A 26,575-nucleotide genomic window follows, 5' to 3' on the forward strand; every position below is an offset into this window, starting at 1 on the left:
AGATGATTTTATTTTTTGTGCAAAGTTTAATGTCATTATGGGTTCCTTAGGTTGACACAAATATCACACCAGAGCAAAGAGGCAAACTGATCCACAGCTGACAAAGTAGCATCAGGATACAGGTGAAGGAGAGAGTCACTTTGTTAATTTGTGTTGCATTTTGCAGCTTCAAAATATACAATTTTAAATAAATCTATTAAACTTACTCTTTGTTAAACTTCCTGCCACTCTACACCAAATATTTGCTCTTTTATCATTAGCCAATGAAATGTGCCTTAGTTTAATCTTCTCAAAACAAGAGAGAAGTTTAATTACATTTTAGTTAGAATTAACTGTATTTTGTTGATAATATCAATATTGGATAGCACATCCTTATGTCTAAATCAAGGAAGAATGTAAAACAATTATTTCGGAGCATAGCTTCTTCCTTACATTATTTTATGTGAGATAAAAGACATATCTCTCATACCATCTCGTCACTTCCAGACTAAGTGACTCAAGCAAGGCCACAGACACAATAGGAAATAGAGGAGAGTAAATAAGACACACTGACAACCTTGTTCTCATCTCCTTCCTACAAGACTAAGAAACTTCTAATCTGTAATTTAGGAAACAAAACTTCACCGATGGAATGCAATAAATCAGTCGACAGACAGTTTCCGATGGGGAAGACAAGACTAAGAAGGAAAAGAAAAGAAAGAAAAGCATCAGCCGTGAATCAGTTTCCTCCTCCGCCGGGTTAGCGAGTGTGCTTCAGGGTGGGGCATCGGTGTTAACTGATACGCGATCCAGCTGGGTGGTCCGGGCCCGACACATACACCATTTTTGTGTACAAATAAACTTAACTCCCTCCCACACACACACACACACACCATTGTGGTCACCCCTCCCACTGCCTTTTTCTCCCCATCTCTGGTGCTCACAGCTGCACAGCGTGCGTGTGTAAACACCATAACGCACAGACACGATGATGTGTGTGCGCGCACACGCTCCTCCCCCTGGAACACTGTAAACTGAGTAACTGAGAGCTGCTATGATGAGACAGAAATGATCTGATGGAAGCTAGGAGTGCTGACAGGATGGCCAAGATCCACCAGTTAATGTTGATCATTAGTTATTCATGGCGTTAGACGAGAGTGAAAAAACATGAAACAGCAGCACACAAATCCATGCACTCGAGTCAACTTGTCTTTATTCAGACTTATTGTAAAAAAAAAAAAAAAAAAAAAAAAAAAAAAAAAAAAATTCCCAGACTGTCCAGCAGCTTCCAGGCTTCTGATTGGACAGTCAGCTGGAATCAGTCACTCTATCGGGTTCGCTGCTCTCAGGTCAGCAGGTGAGGTTTCGGCTTTTCTGTGGCGAAGCTAGATCTCCATCAGCTGGTCCGTTCCAACAATGACCTCATTTGTACGCTCAGCTGCAAAGAAGATTACAGGTGAAAGGTAAAAACAAGTATATATCATGATGTTTATAGAGATTTATCTGGGAAAAGAGAGTAGACGCACCACAAATGACCACTGCGACAACGCATTACACTCTGAGCCATTTGTGAGTCAGTCATATTTATTTTCAACTAGACAGTCAGAAAACGTTTCAGTCTGAGCAGAAAAAACAAATTTCAGATTTTTGCTGTGCTTTAGTGAGAAAGATGTTTTGATGGGAATATTTTTCCAACCCTCAAAAATCCTTATTACAACAATTGTGTAAGTTATCAGATATATATATATCATGAATGAATTTAGTTTGATACAATGAAATGAAGAGAAATCTTTACAGTGGATTAGAACCAGACAGTCCACTGTGTGAGATCCTACAACTTTTATTCAGTCCCAATATCTTAACTTTATCTGCTGCACTAAAAAATGTGTGATGATCTCTTTTAACATTCAACTTCTCTAACACATGGAGAGCAGTCACAATTCCTCCTTGGGTCCGTGCCCTCCTACCTCCAGCCCCCTCCACCACCAAGTACCGGTGCTGATCCAAAACAAATGGTGGCAGAGAGCAGTGTTCCATCCACACAGACAGATTTTAGTGTGAAGGAATCTGTTGCTCAGAATGAGCTTAGCCACTGTTGTGTGAAAGGAGAGGACAAATGGAGCATGGGACTGCAGGAGAAGGAAGGGAAGGAAAGGTGGGGAGTGACTGGAGTGTAAAAGAGGAAAAGTATATGCTGTTTGAGCCAGAGAAGTCTCCAGTGACCAATATAGTTTGTGTTTACATATTTCTCCAGCTGAAGGAGGGATGGGAAGTACAGAAGATGCTAGGTCGTTTTACGTCTACCCGAATATTGATGGTTGGGACTTTATCTTAAACAGATTTGAGCCATACTAAGGTGAGGATAAAAAGATATGAAAGGGATTCTGTCTTCTTTATGGTGTTGGTAAAAATGTGCTTCAAAGCACAAAGAGATGGAGGTATTCAGCTTTGGAAAAAAAAAAAAAAAAAAGAAGAAGAAGAAAAATCAACAGCCGATAAACGATTGTGAATGCAACATATGTGTGTGTCTGTGTCAAGCTGTCATGGTGGTCTTTGGCTGCTAACAGCTTCAACAGTAGGGTGGGTGTATAATGTCTTTAACAGCCTGCGGTCAGACAGCTAGATTGGCAACAAGGACCTATCTTTTATTCAAACATTACAACAATACAGAGAAAAGGAGACGAAAGCTTTATGTGCTATTTTAACTTTTATATAAAGTAATCTAATGAAACACTGAATCTTTAGAAACTGATACCAAAAACGACTAAAACAGGCACCAACGGATTTAAATAAATCCGTAATTTTATAAATCATGTTTGCATGCTGACAAAACGCCTGTCGCTTTTGAGTTATTGGAATAAATTTCCCTTTCATAAGAAGGCTTATATCCACCATAAAGCAACATAAAAAAGCACCATAAACTATTACTCTTTAATGAAAGAAAGACTATACTAGCAAAATTATAACCAGTGGATGAGTTTTAGAAATGCAAAAAAAAAAACAACATGATCAAAAGGCACTTTTATAAGAAAAATACAGACTTTACTGTGACTGAACCTTCGGAGTAAATGTTTTCAAAACCATTTACACAAAAACAAAACAACAGAAAAAAAAAAAAAGCTGAAGTGAGATAAACTTTGCTGCAGAGCAATCGCGCCGTTTGTTTCAGAGCGGTCTCAATTCTTTCATTTCAGGGAGATTTTAGCTCAAATTCAAACTGTTGCTTCTCAGAGCGCCCTGTTGTTCACTCAATTAGGCTTCTTAGTCTGGTAGCCTGTAGCTTGTTCACTCTTTCGAACGTGTTCACGAGTTAAAAGTGTGCGTGTGTGTGTGTGTGGCTGCAGGCTGCTGCTGTTGAATTCCGGGTGGTCCTGTTCTGGCCGTGCTCTCTAACCTCTCCATCAATGTAACGCACACACACACAAGCACACGCCCGCACACACACATAGAAAAACACAAACACACACACACACACACACGCACACACACAGCGCTAACTCTGGGGACAAGGGTATTAAGGAAATAAAAAAAAAAAACTTTGACAAATCGGACTTTAAGAAAGAAGAGACTTTCCTTGCTGGCTCTGATACTTGGCACCTATGAATGGATCCCACACACATACATTAACACCTTATCTGAGTCAGCCAGAGAGACGCACAGGGCGCTAGCAAGCAGGTAGTATTTAGGAAAAGAGTATATTGGAAGGTCAAATACATTTTAATTTTGATTTTTCACATTTACAGAAATTAACTGATCAGGATTTTCCTAGACGCTATACCAGCTTTCAGTTTTCTTTGACTGACCTGCTGATTTTGATTTTCTTTTTTCCATGTTAAGGGCAACAGTTAATATTAGTAAAAAATGTGTTTCAGGCACTTTGATAAATAAGAGTTTTGAAAATGAATGACATACAAGGCGATCCTCATTTATGCGTCAAAGCATATTACATAAAAAAAACAAAAAAAAAACCAACTGCATGAGTATGCAGGACATCCTGTTGGTTGACACATTTATCTCCGTCAACCCATTGGCGTGAATCAAATTTTATACTGTTAGTTATTATTGGTATTTTATCAATTTTATGTTCACCTTTAGTGGCTCTATTTAGCCTACTGAAATAAATTTCTACTGTAGAAGCACCAATTAGTCTGTCGGATTTCGGTATTGGCCAATATTCCCTTGTTAGGCTAAAATTGGTGATCAGACCGAATACAGAAAAAACATTTTTAATTTCCTGTTAATTAAATGCATCAAAACAAATGACTGTAAATCTTAGAATAATTAATACTTGTCAACAAAAACTTCCACAAATAATATGTACTCTTTTGTGCACATTTACAATTACAAGTTGAATGATGTTTACTTCGATGAATAAACGGGACGACTCTTTTCGCCAGATATCGGGTCCGACCAAGAAAAGCAAGATGGGCACATCTCTAATTTCCACCCATCCTTAGATCTCATGACAATTGCAACAACAAAGTGGAAAAATAATCTTTTTTTTTTTTTTGCTGTGAAATACATGTTACAAAATTAAAAAAGAAAAATGCTACTTATTTTTGCCAAAATGCTAAGAGGAGCTCCTGATGTTCCACGACTAAAATGTTGGCTTGTTCTAATTCAATATATCACACTTAGTGAAGAGCATCCAGTGGAAACTGCTTCATCACTATTACATGTCACAAAAGTGCCTTTTGATACAGGGCGTAATAATATGCTGCCAAATAAAGAATTTGAAAACAAGCCTAAAACAACAGGGAAAGTAAGAAATGGAGTAAGAAAGAACCTATTCAGAGCCTGTTTTTTTAACTTTGGGTGTGTTCATGTTGTTGCGTCTTACCTTCTGGCTCAATTCGTTGTCCATTTCCAACCAAACAATATTTGAGGTCGGCTCCCCTGCCAATGATTGCATTACTGCAGATTACGCTGCCTTGGATATTGCATCTGGAAATCAAACACACACATTTTATTAATTGGACAGTTACTGGATTCGTACTTTAATCAATTTCAATGTTTAGAGGTGCCCATCTAGGCACAGGGGAAGCGAACATCCAACAGATCAGAACTACTCCAGGTAGGAAGGTAGAGAAGTGGAAACAGATGTTTAAGTGATTTGGTGGGAAAAAAAATAAAATAAAATAGATGAAGACTTTTGGCTGTGATTGGTCACAGCCGAGTTAGTATACTGTGTAATACATTCTCTCTAAGTGTGGCGAAAAACATCTTTAAAGATTTAAAGAATTCCTCCTGTTTCAGATATTTCCACCAGAAATTCCTACTTTTCTGGGCTTAAATTTCTAAGTTTCTAGGTTTGAACTACTTCTCCTGTTCAGTTTTTGTTATCTGATTATGTCACAACTCTGTCAGTCAGTCACTTACAACAAAAATGGTCAAAGAGATCGATGAACGTTTAAGGCACGATACGGCAAAGCAAAGATAAAGAACAACATTTGCATATAAAAGCCTTTAAGTGATTCAGATTTATCTTTCAGATCACATAACAGTGAAAGCAGTTTGAAAATCAAGTGATTTTCCATGCTCCATTTTTTCCCCCTCCATCCTTGCACAGATGTGGGAAGTGATAAAAATCTAATTTCATACTTTTCCAGACTTTTCAAGATTGAATAGGAACCTTGTAAGAAGTAACTTGAGAGTTATAAAGCTAAATCCGCTTATAAATTTCGCTTACGTAGCACCTGCAAGAAGTGAGTCAATGTCCTATTAGCGCTGAAATATTTTTCAACTCGGCTGCATGTTCTCTGCAAACGTCGGAGATTCTTTATCCACAGCTGCAGGGCGAACCGAGCGGACAGACCTCAAGAGTTTTTCCTCGTCGTCAAGCATCTCCACACCTGCTATGAAAACTCTGAGCTATCCAATCAACTGGGCTTAATGACATGACATTAGCATTAATGTCGGCTGCTGTGACAACAACGGCGTATGCTGTGTGAGAGCGAGTGTGTTAAAGATCCTGTGCTGCAGTTCCACCTGAGCTGGCCGTGCCAACCCGCCGTGCGTGCTCTCATTCAGCCAAACCATCACCATAAAATTCTTGGAGCGACACACAGACGGTGCCTGTGTGTCCAGCGCCCGGCTAACCATAAAGGGCGTGTATGTGCAAGCGTGTCCGATACAGAAGGGGTGTATGTGTGTGTGTGTGTGTGTTTCAGAGGCCATGGGAGCCAAGTGGAGAACACACGTGGGTCTCGCCCGGGCAGTGACGCACACACACTTGGCTGCCCGTGCCTCACACACAGACAGGTTTGTATTGGCCCATTTTATTCAGGTGGTTAGACCAGGATGGGAACAGGAGAAATGCTTGTGTGTGTGCATGTGTGTGTGTGCGTGGCTGTGCGTGTGTGCGTGCATAAGGGACTACCTAGGAGGTAGTGGTGGTAGTTGGTGATGGGAGATTACAACATTCAGAGTTTTGTAACATTACAGAGAAGGGGAGACCACCAAAGAAGCTTCGGAGCTGAAACACCACTAATTACTAACACCAGGGCTCCTCCTTGTCATGACCCCCATATCCTCCCTCCCTATTACACAAACACACACACACACCAACACGTACACACATCGACCCCCACCTCCTGTGCCCCCATCCTATAAAGTTGACCCCTACTATCCCCCCCCCCGCCAAACACGCAGTGCTTTGTCAACAAGCTCTGGTCAGCTCCAAACAAAGAAATCAGAAATGCAAGGGGTTTCAGCGACATGGCTGGGGTCTGCTAATCCCCTCATACTGGCTCTTTCTTTCCCTCTTTCTCCGTTCTTCTTATGTCCTCAAAGCAATAAAAGAAAGAATTGCAATTTTCTTTCTTGCGTGCTAGCTTGCTTTCCCCTTCGCTCCTTTCTTCCCTTCTCCTGTCTCTCATTCTTTTATGGCCTTTTGCGTGCACCTACACGGGTGTGATGAGGGTCCCCACGCCGGCTGGCCGGGCTCCCTGAAAGAGCTTAAGGAGGGATGGTTGGAGACAGAAAGAGAAGGGAGATGGTGTTGGGCCGCGATGAAAAGAAAGGGAGGAGGAGTAAGAAATCGAGATAAAAGGAAAAGACCTTGTGAATGAGTGCATTAAAATCTGGAATAGAGGCCAAGTTGAGTTCTCCTTCCAAAAAAAATTCCTGGCTAAGAGACTGAACAGATCAATCCACATGCTAATTCTACTGTAGCTACTGTTGCTCTCTGTACGGCGGCACTTCCTTCTTATAATTTCCAAAACTGGGATGACTTTATGAGGTTTCAAAATGTTGCTTGTCATGGAGCATTAGTTCTTGCTTTGTAGTCCTTTGAATTTACATAATAAAGTTAATACTTTTTAAGAAGTTAACAATGTCTGGAAGAAAATAGGAAGCACGAGGAACTTATATTATCTGCAAAGGGTTAACCAAGAGAGTTGGTGGGTGGGGCTAACCCAGCTCCAGTCAAACAACTTTAATTTAAATAGACTTACGATGGAAGTCAGCCCATATCACAATCTTGTAATGCATTAGTGAAATATATTTAAACCATTTTTTAAACTGAGTGATGTTTGGACATTCTTCTATTTCTACACAGAGTATTGAAGCCTCCCTGCACATACAGAAACACAATGTGATTTTAGATTTGTTATGAAAAAACAAAAAAAATCTGAAAATGATTTTTTTCTCTTGAGATTATGGTGAGAATAGCAAATAGCGCTTCAGGGAACTCCAAAGCATTTCCCACTACATTCATACACACACTGATGGTGGTAAGCTACATTTTACATACAAATTAGAAATAATACTATACAGTGTAAGATAATTAATAAATAATTCCAAACAGGTTTAAATAGAGTTTGTATAGTCTTTCTAGTCTAAATCCACTACAAATCTACTGTGATCAGGCTGTGGATCTGGATTCTTCAAAAAACAGTGACTACATGGAGGGATGAAAGAACCAGTGTGTGTTTTCTCACCCTTCCTCTATGGTGACCGAATGCATAACAATGGAGTTGGTGACTTTGACCTTCTCTTTCACGTTGCTGGATATTCCAATAGTTGATCTTTTTATGGAAGTCTTTTCTGCTATCTGGCACCGTTCCCCAATGATGCTGTCTGACCCCACCTGCAGGAAGAGCCCAGAGAGTGAATCTATTCTTAAGCACACCTTCTAAAACGCAATACAGACATTGACATGAAACATAAATTGGACCCAAACGACTAAAATTTGGAAACAGGAGAATAACATTTACCTGACATCTCTCAGAAATGATAGCACTTGGGTGAACTGGTGGCTCCTCAAAAAGCTTCGGGGCCTAATTATAAGAAAAAAATACCAATATGAGACAAAACATGAAATAGTAGAAAGCATCTAGAAACCACATCCCAAAGTTCAACAAGATCTAATAGTAAATAAAAAAAAGAGAATGGTGACGCTAATCAGACACTGTTAACTTGTTCTGGCCTGAAATGTGACTGGAAACAAAAGTGCTACCCGGTCACTGTAACAGAAACTCTCTTCAGTGTGGATACCGTCACTGTCAGAAGAATTAATATTTGCTATTTCAATATCAGCAAGGTGTTCAAAAAGCAGAAGGACATTTGTACCGGAAGCTGTTTAAAATGAAAACGCATTTTCTATGGCATGTCTACAGTAAATTATTCCGTTTCCTGGAAAATGCTGTTTTCTAAGAAAAGTATCTTCTAGAGTTACTGTTTTATCAACATTAGTTAGTAGTGCTAACTGCTAATAGAAAATCCTAAAGTCAACTTATAATGTCACCTCCCTAATCATACTATTGTGGTATGTTGTGGTTACTGTCACAATAGCTCAGTATTGCCTCAGGTCCTAATTTAAACAACTAATGGCTGCTCAAAGTATTTCAAATGTTTTAAATGCTACTCTTATTTCTTCTTAAAGTTCTTAAAATCGAAATCAGAATCGGATAAAATTGGTATTGGAATGTCAAAACTTCAGAGATGGGAGAGAGATGAAAAATTTGCCACCAAGTCAGTGGTCAGTGAAATGTATCAAACATAGTAGAGCAAATTCTTTATGAATGTGGATACCAGATGAGCAGGTCAACTCTCTGACTCACCTGCCTGTTTGCCTCTATGTAAGCAGCAAGAGTGTTAACACGGTAGCACAGACCCTGCTCCATAATGTGAACATAGCAGCGGAGCTTTCCTCCATGGTAGGCCTCACTCATGTCACCGCGGTGGTCATTCCAACAGGACCGCTCCTGGGCCAGCTGGAGCAGAGGCTCGTCCCGCGATGAGATGAGCAGCTCTAAGAGGAGCCAGGGGAAAAATAAAAAATAAAACTCAGCTCCTTTGGTTCGTTTGTGAGATTTTTTATTATTTTTTTTTTTAATCGGCTATGACGCAGCGGCTGTTAAATGTTATTCTGATCTAATTCTGATGTGTGGTGTGGTATCCCAGTGAAATCACCAACCATGGTTTGTAGAGCAGTCATTCTTTTTCTGGGTCTGATCCTCTAAATCTTCTTTCACCTTCTGGCTGTTAGTGGTTTTGGAAAATTGTTTGCGCACCAAGTACGGTACCAACTCTCCTCGGATTGATGAAATGGACCTAAAAGAAAAGAACTGCTCATTTAAAATAAATTCATGAAACAAAGCAGAGACATATTCATATCCTATGAAAGATTGGCAAGCATTGTGAGCTAAAGCAGCCACAGGGAAAGTTTTAAGGGACTATTTTATACAGTCAAACTCCAAAGCCAGCATTAAATGAAGCCACATAACAGTGTATGTAGATTTTTATTATTTACTATCAATCTCTGTGTGAAACAACAAGCGTTCAAGTTCCTGTTATTAATTTTAAACCAAAATCAAGGATGAAACTCTTCTTCTTTTGACATTTCTCACTTCAGATCTTTTTCATCTGCTTGCTCATCTCTGGACTTTGCTTCAGTGTTCCTCTCCACAAACTCACAACCCCAAGCCCCTTACACCTACTTTCTTTTAAAGGGAGATTAGAATTTCCATTTGAATGACAGGAGAAAAACAACAGTTACTTTGTCTATTTCTGTCCTCGAGCAAGGGACAGAGAAAGAACACAGAGGAGGAAGGAGAAGAGTCCGAGAGGAGCAGCTGAAAAGAGAGTCCAAGAAAGAAGCCGGAGAAAGGAATGAGTCATCTAACAAGAGAGACGATATATGGTAGTGGGCGAGGGGGCATTGGTGATGCAATGATTGATGTAAGATATATGTCTACATCCCTTTAATTCAAAATATTATCAAGATGAGCAAGGGTGAAATGGGATTTGCTTGAATCCCATTACTGAACAGGAAATATTTTACAATGGGGAAAACCTAACTTGACAATATCAGATTTCAATGAAAGGAGTTTTACACTTTTAAGGTAGCAGTTTGCAGAAATATATGCAGATAATATGCCAGTAAGAATAATCAATACTGTTCTTTAATACTTTAGACAGTATGAAGCTCTTAAATGTACATGTTTGGACATATTGAATCTATTTATTTATTCATGGCATAATTAAGAAGCTTGATGCTTTTTATAATTGTTTTATTAACATATGTCTACATTGTTAATAAAATAATGTAGACATACATTGTTCCAAACAAAACAAAGGTAAAGCATGGTGAATCATGCTGAGTGTATATTTCACTGTCTGAGTAACATTAAGTAATTTCAAATGTTTCAATTTCACCTTAAAACAACAGCTAGAGTCTAGGAACCTGGACGGAGTTACGTTTGCCAACATGACACTAATTCCAGAAAACAACAGACTTTCGAATGAATACAACAGTAACATTAAGACTCTGGAAAAGCCAACAGATTAGAGATTAGATTGGATTAGAGAAAATCCTCGATAAATTCTAAATTATGCACAAAATTCTTGTTTTCAACTCAATGGAGTTAGATACACCCTCTTCATTCTACCCTTATAAATTTTGTTGAAACATGCTATTAAAAGCCAAACATTAACAAGTCATTCTTTAATCTGATGGCTGTATGTAAACTGTTGACCTTTAAGAGTTGTTAAAAGTTGAACATTTGCCATTTGTCTCTATTGTAAAATACAAAAGCAGGATTACAATAATTGAGTTTTATCTACGCATCACTTTATTACACGGCACGTTTTTCTTCGTAAACCAAGTGAGCTTCATCATTTTCCACAAACCGTCTAAATTTACGACATGTTGATATCGGGTAGATCCTCCATCTGGTGAATATAAACTCCGGGCTGCAACAGAAGGCCTGTGTCACACTGCTTTACTCCGGAGGCTAAAGGCCTAACAGCCTGTCTCAGTGGCACATAGTAAAACAAATTAACACCTAGCTAGAATACCCCACTCACAGACGCTTTCAAAGCCTTCCACGCCATGGAACCGCGTTTAACAGTTGAAACAGATTAGGAAGTGATTGAGGGTTCAAGCTGATGTGACTGTGTGAGCAAATGCATGTGCCTACATGAGAAAACATGCATGTCAGTAAATGACCTCTGCACGGGGAACACAGGGTGAGAAAGGTTTTCTTCATCTACAAAAATAGTCACAAGTACAATACTTACTTGTTTTCCGTGAGAAAGTCAACAACTGCTTTTTTCAGACAGTAGAGGTGAGCGTCCACCAGGCCTGTTTTGATGTGCATCCTGGGATGTCTAAGGGTTAAACAAGAAAAAACAAAACGCAATGAAGTTATTTCCAAAAGGTAATTTTTCAGCTTTATAAGGTTTGTCGACACAAAAAAAACAACAGAACTTTGAAATGAATACATTTAAGTTAAAAGGCTCTATTTAAGGAGGCATTTGTTTACCCGCACTTTATCTCCATATACTTACTGAGTAAGTGTATTGTATATTGTACATTGTACTGTGCAACTCCTGGACCTCCAGGGTGTGACTTGGATGACGTTTTATTTTGTTTTATTCATGAGGTTCTCTCTTCATTCAGACAGGAGTTGCTTACAGAAAACCAGAAACAGACATTTTACTGACATAAACATCACAGACGGAGGACATCTGCGTACTATACAATGTCAGCTACAACTGACGTGGATTCACAAAGCTGGTGCCATGAGACAGCTGCCAGTCAGACAGGTTTATATTGACTGAGGTGCCACACACACACAGACACCCTACTGTGCATTTGCTCATTCACACATTTCTTCCCCATACGGAGACAGTGTGGTTCTAGTTAAAATGTGGCATTTATAAAGCGAGAGGCAAAGAAAACCACACCATCCTCCAGGTTTCAGGAGAGAAATCCATCTTCACTCGTTCGCACTCTCTTGATTTCCTGTAATCCTCTTCTTGATCTTCTCAGTCATTACATAATGAAAGTGAGGGGATTGTTGATCCTGAAAGAACTAACCAGCTTTTGTATGTTTATTATGCCCGTTCACCACTGAGGCTACATATCCATGTAACTGCTGGGAATTTTTCAAAGCATGCTGTATTGATTTAGACTTTCGTAAAAATCAAAACAAAGCCTGGGACTTATCACAGAACAACATGGCTTTGGCAAAAATCAAAAGCAGACATGATGCTGGTTGTTCACAGTTTTCGTTTAATCCGTTTTATTTTTCACATTAAATGAAGCAAAGGATAACAGTGGATTAAAAACCATCGACTCGGTTGTTGGTATAATGTTGTGATGCCAGAAGGCGAGAACTAATGACATTAAATTGATATGCCACAAGGCGGGATTGGCATTTTTATAAAAATGCACATCCTGCATATCATAAAAGAAATAAAACAAATGAACATAATAGTAAAATTTAATAGATATCTCTTTGAAAAAGGTAAACAGAGATGTGTATGTGAGTAGATCAAAGGTGTACAATCTATGGTTCTGGACATTTTAGCTCAACCCCAGTTACTCTTAATCAGTCTGAGAAAAAATATATATACCTTTAACTGAAAATGGATTTTATTTTAAAGTTTAAAAAAAGCATTTATTTTGTCCAGTTCTATGCAGTCTTATAAGGAGTCATATATATATATATATATATATATATATATATATATATATATATATATATATATATATATATATATATATATATATATATATATGGAGTAATGAGTGGATGTTTTATAACTGACTAGTAAATTTTGACAACTAGATGGAAAAAACAAACATGGATGGATGGCTAAATATTAATGGAAAGGTGGATGGACAGAGGGAGGAACGGACTGATGGATGGGCGCATAAATTGGTCGTTGGATGAACAGACCAATGGATGATTTTTTATTTTTTTTAACAGTCCATCTCTACCATCCACATTCTCCTCCATCCAACAGTCTTTTGTAAAATTCACCAGCTTTTCACTACGGCAGCTTAGGAATATTGTTACTCGGTCACACATTTTACTACCAGATGCTGAAAGCCATAATTCAAATCTAATATACATGTGTCTGAGTAAAAGGTATTTTGAAAAGCAGAAAAACATATGCCGGTGCATGCACTGACATGCTCTGCGGGTGTTTATTCGCGGGTATTTATTCGCAAAGCATTTCCCAGGTGTTCATTTTGGTGAGTGGAGATTGAGCATAAAGTTAAATTTATGGGAACACCCAGTGTGTGACAACAGTGTTTGGCACCTGCAGGTGGATACTTGGACTGGGCCAAATATGAGAGCATCTAAATGTGTTTTGCACTGACTGGTGGCTCAAAAAGCCAAGAAGACACTGCAAAAATAATGTGAAATATTTGAAAGATCTATCTAAAAATATGGTAAACTCAATACAAAAGTCTTCACAGTTTTTAAAGTAGGAGTAAAAATAGTAGATTGGTGACACTGCCATTAACAAACTGTTAATGGGCAGCGTTTAATTTCTTTACTATCGAAGGGCTGTATTGGCATTCGATGAGTGAAATTAAATATTGAAGATATTTTGACAATATAATATGGCAATAATAAAAACTGATTTGTTTTGATTGATAAACTAATATTTAAGCAAACAACTATTATCATGAAGGTTTATGTGACCCTAGAATGTAGAGAGCCACACAAATAGTTATGATGAGGCAGATTTGGCCTCTGCGTCTCGAGTTTGACACATGCTTTAAAGAATAAATTAAAATATTTATTAATGCTTGAATCTGAGAAACGTTGTTATGAAATGCATTGACATTTATTTTTTGTGCAAAATATATTCATGATTAATCTTTTCAACTGGATTCTCCATATTAGTAACCAGTTTTGAAGTCATTAAGAAATAAAAAAACAAAAAAACAATTGGATTTCCTCCCAGACATTTAACAATCATCTTTGTTTAACAAAGTTTCAGTGCACTGTGAATGTCGCAGAGTTCTGTCAACAGCAGCAGGAATTTGGAGTCCTTGGAGGCAAGGATAACGCGACTCTTACCCTCGGATTAATGGCTGACTCCTAAACTCGAGAGAAGAGTCACAGCTCTATTGCTCTCAAGCAAAACAAGCATAATGTCTTAATTAATTACAACTGAAACCACACGGTGAACAATGACTAAGATGCAGCAATGAGGCAATATTTCCATTAGTCTGGTTTTGAAAGTACAATCAACAAGGCTGAAGGGCTTATGTGAATGAAGAGCATTGACCACTGTCTCCAAAAGTGTCATGCCAGTTAAACATTGCCGTCATTTCAGGAAAATGGAGATTCTGTTAATTGTGATGAAGAGAAAAATGCCACTAAATGACACATTTCCCCATATCATTATAGACCGTGGAAATGTCACACTCAACCACAAGATACTTGGAATTTTGTTTCTATCCACTCTTCCTCCAGACTCTGGGATCTCTTTTTAAATGAAAAGCATCACTGACTTTCATTTAACCGTCCAGTTCCTTTTCTCATTTGCTCATGTAAAGCACTTCTTACCTTGTGTCTGGTTTAGAAGGGGATTAACACAAGAAATGAGAAAGTTGCAGCTCATATTCTGGATCCATCAGTTTGTGGTCACTCTTCAAGCTCTGACTCCAGTTAAAACTCCACATTTTATGGACCTCCCCAAAACTGTTGAGTGGGCCCTAGGGTTTCACTGTTTGTTTTGAAACTGTTTCTGACACACTCATTCTTCCACTGAACCTTCCAGGAATACAGTACTCTGAGCACAGCTTCTTTAGTAATGACCTTTTGTGGCTTTGTTGGTTAAAAAGTACAATATTATGTTGGGTTTATATAGACTACAATAAGAAAATCACCTCAAACTAAACCGCTCAAGCATCTGAGGACCTTGCAGTACAATGTTTCTGAGACATGACTCATCCCTGAAGAAATATGTCCTTTACAATAAAATTTGTTATTAAACAAAAAGACAAACTTAAAGAGATAGTAGGCTTTCTGTAGTTAGACAGCCTACCATCCTCAGGTTAATAAGGACATTAAACTTCACTAAAGGAAACTTCGAATTACTGATCACAATCCTTGGAAGCAAAGCATAAAAACATGAGCGATGACTCAATACTTTTAAGCAGCAATATTTGCAAAAGGATATTATACTGTAAACCTTAATCAATCCTGATATTACTCATGTCTCAAAGTACTAAAACAGTTCTAACATAGCTGTTAGTTTTTATCCCATTATGAATATAAGAGTTTTGCATTACTCTGTCAATCGCTCAGAGTTTGAACAAACTATAGCAGAACTGAGTGCAGTTCAAGATCTTATGTTTATCTCTTGCAATTGTTAAATAAGAGATTTTTTTTATTCTCTCTCTCTCTCTCTCTCCTTTTTGACCTATTATGGCCATAAAGAGGAAGCCGTGCAACCTAATGAACAGCTGCTTGTGCTAATTGTACAAATCTCTTTTTATGGGAAGGTATGATAACTTCAGTTCATCACATCTATAAAATGGAAAAATAACAGGCTATAAAAAAATCTAATGAAACCTTTAATCTTCTTAAACCTTGTAAAAAGTATGTTTTAAAACTTACCTCACAACATAAAAATAAAAAACAGCAATCTAAAAAAAGAAATCTTAACAATTTAGTCGATGCTCAAATTTCTATTATCTCAAATTTGTAAAACACTGCATTATTGCATTTAATGGTAAACATAGGCGTATACTTGCAAATAAAATATAACAAAATATATATTTTTTGTAACTATTTGTTTTTGGATATATACTTTTTGTGTTAGATTTTATCCCAAACTGAAACTAAAATATGTTTGATTAATTGCACAGCTGACGCACAAACGCATGTATATCCATTATAAAATGTATGTTTATTTTATAATGGAAGCTGCTAAGCTTTGGAAAACTGATACAACTTCTCTTCAATTTGCTGCAGCAAAGAGTGAGATTGCTCCAGTGAGTCTGTGCCTGTCCTGCAAGATAATAAAAAAAAATATTCAAATGTTTTGAATACAAAAAAAAAAAGGATTATAGTTCAGAATACAGAGCAGCAGTTCTGCCTTAATAACCTTTGCCATCTGATTCAATTTAATTGCAATCTGTATTTTACTGCAATGCTGATCTGCCTTCAAGATGTTCTGACAGGTGGAGCTGTAATGTACCGGGCGCAGCTCGGCTGGAGTCCTTTCACACCATTTAAGTGATTTCCAGGTCAAACAAACTCACATGTGCAGGGCCGTTTAAACTGAAGACGCCACAGCCATGTGGAAACCATAGAGGAGAGAAGGGGGAAAATATTGCACAGAGGTTGAGGCTGAGCGAAGATGGAGGATGAAAAAACAGATGGCTGTTTGTGAGGAGGGATGTACAGAACACGGAAAAGATGGCTGACATAATGAAGGAAGAAGGTCATTTTTACTAAAATGACACAAAATGAAGATGCCGTGAAATAAACTCTTCACAATCACAGATAATGTTTATTGAAAAATACTCTGGTGATGTGTGCAAATGCTGAAAACAGCGAGATCTTGTAAAACTGCCTACTGTTGAGTTACAGAAAACCAGAACTCCAGGAATTTCTTCCTTTGCTGCACCAGGCATTTTTTTTTTTATCTGTCTTTTGTTGCTGTCTGACATGTGAGCATATACCTGAACAGAGGTGACTGAAAGGTTTTAGGCCTTTAACTGCAACCCATAAATGTTTATCTATGAGATCACTGTGTTTCCATAACACTGTGACAAGATGCGACTGGTTTGTCTCCATCAGAGTCCACCTTGACGTTGTGTTACGTATTCCTGTGTGCGCTCGTGTAAGCATTTCTGGTTTGTGAAAAAAGACAGAGTGTGTGTGCGTGTGTGTTTATATGCAAGTGTGGCCCAAAAAGTTCCCTGTGAGGGAAGCATGTGAGCAGCTGCTCTGGCCCCCTCTTTTGTTGGCTAGAATTTACAGTGGCTTTGGCTCCATGAAATATTTACGAGCTCCCACAACACCCGCTCTCACACATACGCGCATTTTAGGTCTGAGAAACAAAAAAACCCACCTAGTACGCTCTTCCTGTACCAAAAAAAAAAGAAAAATACAAAACCTCCACGACAAGAATAGAGCCTTAAAGTTAAGTCGAGACAAAAATGTCCACAGCTGGACGAGGAGACATCTTGAATGGAATGTACTTAAATGTCCAGAAGCTATCCAGGACTGAGTGTTAAATAAAAAACAGAGGCTGGAAAAATCTGATCCCTCTGTTTGTTATACTGTACACTTAAATTTCCAATAACCTTGGTGTCTATGTATAGCAGGTGACAGATGCGGTAGATTTAAATGGGGAAACAGATGGAAATACAACACTGGATGTTCAAGAAGGGTTTAGAAATGGTTTACAAACTGAAACATCTGGGTAAAGTGTTAAATTAAATTATTCATATTGCATTTTTGTGATCCCAGACAATTTAAAATCAGACATGTGAGATCTGAATGAGAAACGTCCATGTTTCAATTTAGTTTTTATCCTTATGTAGCTTTGCCTCTAAGTTGTAAGAGGTGCTTGCCATGCTTTTGCGGTTATTACAGTAGAGACATACAGTAGAGTCAGGGAGGAGGGCATAATTTAATGAAATCATTAACGAAGCAACAAAATAAGACTCTTGTTAATGCAACTTTCAAATTATGAAGACTTCACTTCACATGCATAGAACTGAAGGATCTGTAAATCTGAACTTTGTGAAATCAAGTGCTTTCTGGGATTCCTCCAGGCTAGTAGAGGGGGGCAAGGCGTCACAAAGTTCACTTGAGCCTCAGGCTTGTCTCTGGTTCTGAAGCGCTCTTGAGGCTCACAGATTGGCTTCTTTTGATTAAAAAAAGGAAGAGTTTGGTCAACTTTTCATGTGTTGAGATGACATGATGTTGGTAATTGATCCATGTAGAAATAATCTCAGATTTATGACTAAGCGTACTTTGTTGTCTACTATTTTTACATGGACACCAACCAAATGGCAGCCTCGGCATTAAAACCCTAAAATAGAAACATCAAGGAGGTTCAGCTTTTCACATTAAATAACTTTAAACCCAATGTTTAGCTGGTACTCTTAATTATTTAAGTAGTTTAACTGCCCAAAGAAGTATAAGGAGCATTTGATTTGTTTGAGATGAACATTAAATCAATTAAAAAAGGCTTAGTAATAGTAAAGAAGATCTTACTTCCTTATAATAGACTTCCTGACTGAAAGTCCGTCTTCCAGATCTGCTTCATTGGCCATAAAGAGCAGTCTCTTCCCTGACTCATCCACACCGACGAAGTCCCTCTGTTCAGCTGGCAAAAATACACATCACAATAAGCATTAATACAAATTCATCATGTTTCAAAGAACTGACCACTTTTATCAATTCCAGTTGGACATAAATTAAACCACTTCAGCCCAATGTTTATATACGCTGCAAGAAAAGCACATAACTATTTTTTTCCTCTCACTGTCTAACATTAACTCAAACTCAACATTAGGTATCAATTTATCTAAATGCCAGAAAAATCAGTTAGCATTTTTTTTTTTTCAGAAAATGTAAATAAATAAATAAATGTAAAACTCTGACTAAAAAGAAACTAATAAAAGTGGTTTCTATTTTTTTTTTTAAATATGTGTTTCACTGTGAGATAGTGAAAAAAACATTGCTCTGTATCTACACAAAACGCCAACTTTATGTTACAATCCCATTACCTGTCCTTTTTTTCCCTTTCTGGCCCGGCACAGTCTCTGTGAACTCATGGGCTTTGCTCATGAGCATAGCCAGTGTTGCATTGTGGGCTCTGAAAAGGTCGACCACCTCATGAAGAGCCACGTCGGTTATAAGGTCACAACTCACCACCAGGATGTCAGTCTGTAGAAAAATGTAGGAGACAAAACCAGTCAAGACGGTCTTTGTCAAATGAGAAAAAATGTCTTCAACACACTGCACCTATCTTTGGATGCGGTTTATTACTGTAGACACAAAATATCTCTTAAAGTTTTCAACAAGATTTGTAAAAATAGTCGCAATACTAAGTGTGCTTGATTTAATAATGGTAGCAGAGGAAAAGTGTGTTGTGTCTGCTTGAACAAGAGATTTTGTCACACAGTGCGAATTCTGTCGATTGCACTGTGTGACAATCGACACAGTAAATGTGGTTTTGCACATTTACTTTTTACCAGTTTTCATGATTACCATGGTCAAATTTAATGTTAATAAATATGTAAATGCCATTATTAAAAATCTAAATGGTTATTATATGCTTAAGGCACTGAAAATAAAGTGGAAAAATTCCTACAAAAAACCCCAAAAAAACCCCCCCACAAAGCTTTCCAGTTGTAGACCTGATTGTCTAAGAACAGCTTTTTGAAAATGTTATTGTCCTTACTTCATACAGGAAGAATCTTCAGAATGCTCTGATCTGTCTGATTAAGTTGTGGCTAGTTTTTCAGATTTCTTTAATTACAGAGAATGCAGTCGAGGGTTTGTTTGCAGTCAGCAGGTCCGGCTTTTTTGCTCGATACAATTTGTCTATTTTATGTCGTCATTAAAGCAGATGAACTGAGATGTAACTTTCTTTGCACCTTTACGATAACAGCCTTCATGATACATACTGTTATAAATCTGGAAGCGTTTTAAAGTCAATAAAAACAGAATACACATTACCTGAGCGGTAACGTTTTGAGACAACATTATTTGAGTGAGGTGTAAGAGTTTGGGATAAAGTTTATGTCACTGTAGTCATTAAATGGCAAGTGTGTTTCACGCAAACTATTTTGTGCAAACCGATTGAAAATTACATTAGATTACCAGAACTGTGTGCTATTATGAGAATGTCTAATTCTGCTAAGCATTTACTTAAAGTTCATTTACTATTTGAGATTTTAAAATGTGCAGATGCGTTTATACAAACCTCCAAATGACAAAGTTTTCGTCTAAAAGACTTTGTATTCACTCCATAGTCACCTCGGGCCAGGATTCTTGTTATGCTCAAGAGCCACACACAATAGCTCCAACAAGGTCATTCAAAGAAACAAATGTTTTAAAATCGAAATAAATGCGAAGCTTATGAATTTCAATCAAGGTTCTAATCTTCCACCATAAGAAAGAAGATTGCATGTGGGCACGCCTGTGTTTGTGCATCTGTGTTATCCATTTGTGTCTCCAGTGATGAAGGCTGTCGGCATGTGAACTAATCCCACCATTAGCACCACAAGCTTTAACAACAGAGACATGGTTCCTCTGTTTACCACAGAAACAGACTGAACACAAAAGTGCATGTTGAAATAAGAAAAAAAATCCAGAAATTTCAAAGATTTTTTTAAATAAATATAATTAAAAACACCATAGTCCGCCAACAAACGATACAATTTTAAACCCTTGTTTTGTCTGTAAAGCTGTGCTCATTCACTGTGCAAATAAATGATGATTTACTAGTTAATATTAACTATTAACTACTAAACAATAATTAAGGATGAACCAATGATAAAACTGCTAGTTAACCTTAACTAGCCTGATAAACTAATCATATATCAACTACTAGTTAAATAATCACAAACTATTATCTTGCTAGCTGAACGTAAACATTGTCTAATAATAAATGGACAAAATTTATATTGCACTTTTCTAGTCACTCAAAGTGCTTTGCATTAGAGCCATATTCACACATTCATAAACTGATAATTAGATCAGTCCAGGAGAAAGAAGCTGGAATCAAGCCTACAAGTGGATTACCAGTTGATTATTCATCACTGTGATCCACAGTTACTCCAACAATGATGACTTAATCCTGACCAAATCACTGATTAACTAATAAATAACTAAGTAATTATTATTTTTTCCTAATCCTCTTCATAAGTAAATGATTTATTACTGGTTAAAACTTGCCTGTTGAGAAAACAGAAAATTAAGGAGAGCTTCATTTCTAATGAACAGTTAACAAACCACAATGAGAGTTAATCTTAAACTGTTTCATAAGATTGAGGCTCTGAAATAACTGATGAGTTTTTAAATGTTCAGTGGTTAACGAATTTATAGTTCACGATTATCTTTTTGTCAGTTATTTATGCTTAGTTCATCAAAAAAAGAATTAAAATTTATGACTTCTTTGTTTGTTCTAAAATAATATATTTGTGGCTCCCACTTAGACATTCGTTTAAATAACAGTTGCCGTTTGTTGTATTCAGTATTCAGCTTTTTCTCTTCACATTTTCGTGAACGTCAACTCTTATTCAAGCCTGTTCCAGAACTCCAAACAGGGCTGTGATGCTGATTTCAGCTGAATGATTTAGAGGTTAGAGCAGTTCTTTAAGTGTAGCTAAGTAAGAGCGGTATCAGCAGGACTAAGGGTCATCAAGTTAACCGAGAGAAACTTCAATCATAACCTTGATCCGGACCCGGCGACAGGAAGCGGCCCGGCTAAAGCGGGGAGGTGTCTGCGGAAGATCTACAGACTCAGATCTTTCAACTCTGCTCTGTCTCTCTATCACACACTGACAAGCTTGCACACATGCTCAGAAACAAAGCACAAAAGCATGTGCACATGCATGCACACACATTCGCACACCAATGGATAATAGCGTGCTTACACAGAGGCCACACACGCACACATGTACAGACTCTAGAGGCGACAGCAGAGTGGAGTCAGCTGGAGAGGCAGAGGCACTTTGGCCTTTCCACAGCCAGGATCAGTGGACAGGTCAGGACCACACACACTGTTGCTTACAAAATCCCACACAGACGCATACTTATCCAAGTGCTAGGTGACTTCAACCCAGAGCTATGTACACAATCTTGACTACGCAAAGAAAACTCTTTTTTTTTTAAGCCATAATGTTCAAAACATTTTCGCTGTGCCAAATGTAAATGTGTCTCCAATATGACAATAAATATATATATATATATATATATATATATATATATATATATATATATATATATATATGTATCTTCTATGCTTGGAGAAAGAATTACAACACAAAAACTTTATGTTATCACATACTTTGAGTAATTGGACTCAAAAGATACATTGTGTTTTGTTTAGAGAAACTTGGAGGTAATAACAAGCTAATATAAAATGAATTAAGGCTGCCAGCTGGATCCAGCCAGATCTTTGCTTGCATGCTGCAACAGCTTCAAGTAACTTGTAGACTGTTTTTGGGCCACAATTCGGAATGTGCAGTGCCTAGCAAAACTATAAAAATATAATACTACATACAACTTTCAACCAACCATAAACCTCAATAAACTTTGATTACTTTGTCATAGAACAGCACAAAGTTTTGCATAATTGTGAAGTGGACGGAAACAGATGGGTTGAAATTTATTTTTATGCGCAGTATGACTTGCAGACATATTTAGCTTCTCTAATACTTTACGTCTGAAATAGAATTTAGTGAAACAAATTGTATTCAGAAGTCCATCATGTGTTAAATTGAGCCTAGCTGTGTGTAATTTAATGTTGGAAAACATTAGACAACAAACATCATGAAGTGCAAGGAATACAGGAAGTTTAAGTCAGGATTTGGCTCCCAAGCTTATCCCCAAATATTGTTAAATCCATAATCTGAAAATGGAAACAGTAGCACAACTATATACCTACCAAGACACAACCATGTACCTGAACTGACAGGCCTGGCAAGAAGAGCATTAATCAGAGAAGTAGCCAAGAAAACCATGGTAACTGAAGGAGCTGCAAAGATCCACAGAACAAGTGAAAGAATCTGTTGAACATCTTTTAATGTTTAAAAGATGATAAAATGTCCTGATTTTAGTTTTCCACAGGCATAGGGGACACAGGCAAATCTGACAAAGACATGGCTGTGGTCAGATGAGTTCAAAATATAGCTTTTTAGCCTAATTAACTCCCTGGAAATGCCATACTCTGCTTAAAAAAATAGAGGCAAGCTAGTAAAGAGAGATGGAACTGAAGAAAGAGCAGTCCTGCAAGAAAGCATCTTTGAGGCAAAAGACTTGGAAGAGGGACTGAATTTTATTTTACAGTAGGAAAACTCCCCTAAATATACAGCTGGAGTCAGAATGAAATTGGTTACATATAAGCACATCCCTGTGTTAGAAAGGCCAAGACCTAAATCTAAAAGAGAATTTTTGGCAAGAGTTTAATATTGATTTTCAAAGATCCTGAACTGAATGAGCTTGAGCTATTTTGAAATGAATAATTGCCAAAGATTTCTGTCACTACCTCTGCAAAGCTGGTACAGCCAAACCACAAAAGAACTGCAGCTGTAACTGAAGCAAAAGTAGTTCTCTTACATATAAATTTAGAAGAAGCATTTTCTTCTTTTTTTTTCCATTAAAAGTTTAAAAAATATCTTTAAAATTCACAGTTATTCACTACTACATGCTGATTTATTTAATACAAATAAATCACCCAGAATAAATAGAGGTTTGTCATTCTAACATGATAAAAATGTGAAAACAAAACACAGATATATCTGCTTCATTACTTCTCTTCCAAATGAACTGTTGGCTAGTGTCACCATGGCAACCAGCTATCCTTAGAAGTAGATCAATTTTGTCTGCCGCTGCTATGTAGCTTGCCATATTTGTATAAACGCAGAGCAAAGTCTTCTTGACACAGACTTAATTTTTCTTTCGACACATCAAAGATGTCCATTTAAATTTCAAATATAACCATGTAGCTTAAACACACAATTCCAAAAGAGGAAACAAAAGCCAGAGGGTGTGGTGTGAGCTATACAATAAAAACAGACATTCAGTCTTGTATGTTTGCAGTATCTTGCTGCTCCATCGCTTGTGCCGGTCTTTCTTCACCTTTTCTCTTGAGTCTTAAAATCTGACTAACATTTGTAGACCAAAGGAGGAACTTTGAAACAAAGCTCGCAATGTACATTTGGTTCTTTTGGCTCATGCATCCGGATTTTCCAACATAATTAAACCTGAATGATTGTAAAAAAATAAAATAAAAAATGTCAAGGAGGGCTTAAGCATACAAAGCAAAAAGAGCATATTAAGTACTCCTTTCACTTGTTTGGCCTTTTGTGAAAGATCCAAGCATTAATCAGCATATCCATCCACCTTTGTGTAACTTCAGTGTTTGAAGAGCGAACAAATCAAAATATGCGGCCTGTAATCTCTGTTTTCATTAATCAAGAGGAATGACCCACTGTGTTCACTCTTAAGTGTACACTGATTCCTGTAAGTATTTTGTTTTTAGATTCAACCAAATCCCCTCATGGGACGGTGTTTGCCAAAAGACACAAGTAGGTGTGTCGGGGTTTCTATGCTGCACTGATGCATCTCTTTGACAAATGGGGAAATCTGTCTGCTTGGATTTGGCAGGCCATGGGTACACTTCTTCACTCATCACCTCGCAGAGTGTGAGTGTGTGTAACTCAATGCCTCTAATCTGGTGAACTGCTTGGAGGATTAGAGTCGGAGCGACTCTCAATAGGAGCAAGCAGTGGCTGGTTTTCCTAAAGTGTCTTTATATGAGGATACACAAAGTTTCGATCAAGGAAATCTTTAACAGTACGAAGAATCTGTACAGACATGTCAGATTTGGGAAAATGTGTGTAACACTCTACAAAATAACATTTTAGTGTAACATTTTATTAACATAAAATCTGAAAAAAAAAATAAATAAAAATATCTGTGTATTACTGGTATCTAAAATGAAATTAATCAAAAATAAAACAGTCATTGAGCATAAGCTTCATTCAAACTGAGATATAGGTGTTTTTTCGATTCCTTGCAATTTCGCATTTATGCAACTTTAAGTCACTATAAATAAAACACTAACTCTAAGTGCACCAGCCCCTCACCTATTCACAGGTCAGTATTCACAGATTCACCTATTTACAGAGTTTTCTGTAGACTATAAACCCAAATTATTTTTTGAGCATGTCTAATTTATTCTACAGAAAATGCAATGTGGAGAGCTGAAATACAGAGACAGAATGCTACTTGACATGCTGCTGGCTGGCTTTTGAAGAGCAGCCAATCACGGAGCACCACTAATTTTCAATGACTGTGTCCCCAAGAACAAAGACAAGGAAGACATTGACATTAGCTTCAACTGTAGTGCTAAGGCGATTTCCACTCTACATGTTACTTCATATTAAGATATATTAGGTTTTTAAACTGTCAAAATAGGAAGTTATAAGCATATTTATAAGAGAAAAAAGAAAGTAGTATGCAAGCTTTACATTTGAAACGACAACTGAGAATAGTGAGGAGACTGATGCTGTAAGCAGGTCCTCCTTGTGCATGCATTGGTTCTCTCCATGTAGTGCGTTTCTCCCACATTTGCTCTGCAAATTGGCCTCTTTAAATTTCCATCAGGACTGAGCCTCTGCATGGTTGTTTGTCCTGTGTGTCTTTGATGAACGGAAATAAAAATATATGGACGGCTGCTAAACACAGTTTTAATCGGCTCCGTAAACGTTCTGTATCCCGACCTAAGAAAATTGCATTTCCAATTACATAAAACTCGAAAACAAAAATCAACCGATTCTGTAAGGAACCCACAATTCTGCAATGCACAAACAGTCAAACAAATATGTTTAGAGGAGGCAGGTCAGAACCGTGGCATAATCACCCCAACATACTCAAACACAAATGTTGCACAGATGTGCACATCCCCTGCATGAGACTGAATGGTGCACTGGGTAAACTGGCAGCAAAGGGAACTGGAGTCGTAACCATGAGCTCATATGCTTAAAGTGAACTGGATGAGGGGAAGCATGGTGGGATCAGCAGGCAGGATACAGAGCAGGGACTGGAAATTGAAGTTGGGAGGTCATGGATAGCAACCAAGCATAGGGTTTATGTGAGTGAATGTGAATGTTTGTGTGTGTGTGTGTGTGTTTGAAACTAAAGGAAAAAATGATACAAAATTGTGATACATATAACTATAATTTGAAAATGACATAATTATTGTGTTAGGAGCACTTTAATACAACAAAAGTTTCTGCTTGCATGTTTAAAAAAAGTAAACGAACCTTGATCTTCTGCTGAATGTGTCTGAGAGCATCGGCAGTGCCCATGTCTCCATCTTCTGGGACACAAACAACCTCCATCTTCATCTTTATGTCCCGCTTCATTTTAGAGTCTGTGCTCATCATCTTCTGGACTTCTTTAGTGGTGATCACTATAACCTCTAAAAAACACAACCCAGAGAAAACAAGCCCTTGTTAGATAAGTATAGAGGGACAAGTCCCAGAAAATAAATATTACTGTAGCAGTACACCAAGCTTCAAATCAATATTTCAACTTTGTGGCTAGAAACCAAGCTACTCTACTTAATAAATCCAAAGATT

At 37.6% G+C, this 26,575-nt stretch overlaps 1 protein-coding gene across 1 annotated transcript in view; it reads right to left on the bottom strand.

Moving 5' to 3' along the window:
* Positions 1-1,180: 1,180 nt before the first annotated feature.
* Positions 1,181-26,575, bottom strand: part of eif2b3 (eukaryotic translation initiation factor 2B, subunit 3 gamma) — a 31,624-nt gene continuing 6,229 nt past the window's right edge. The window contains exons 3-12 of the mRNA XM_044134716.1: positions 26,258-26,415; positions 18,986-19,145; positions 18,471-18,582; positions 11,503-11,592; positions 9,398-9,534; positions 9,042-9,232; positions 8,196-8,258; positions 7,920-8,068; positions 4,820-4,923; positions 1,181-1,417 (exon numbers count right to left, since the gene is read on the bottom strand). Of these exons, the coding sequence (XP_043990651.1) occupies positions 1,365-1,417; positions 4,820-4,923; positions 7,920-8,068; positions 8,196-8,258; positions 9,042-9,232; positions 9,398-9,534; positions 11,503-11,592; positions 18,471-18,582; positions 18,986-19,145; positions 26,258-26,415 (1,217 nt within the window). The 3' untranslated portion in view covers positions 1,181-1,364. The remainder of the gene's footprint in view (positions 1,418-4,819; positions 4,924-7,919; positions 8,069-8,195; positions 8,259-9,041; positions 9,233-9,397; positions 9,535-11,502; positions 11,593-18,470; positions 18,583-18,985; positions 19,146-26,257; positions 26,416-26,575) is intronic.

This window comes from Gambusia affinis, linkage group LG12 (assembly GCF_019740435.1).
Source record: "Gambusia affinis linkage group LG12, SWU_Gaff_1.0, whole genome shotgun sequence".
In the NCBI taxonomy this organism is placed as follows: domain Eukaryota; kingdom Metazoa; phylum Chordata; class Actinopteri; order Cyprinodontiformes; family Poeciliidae; genus Gambusia; species Gambusia affinis.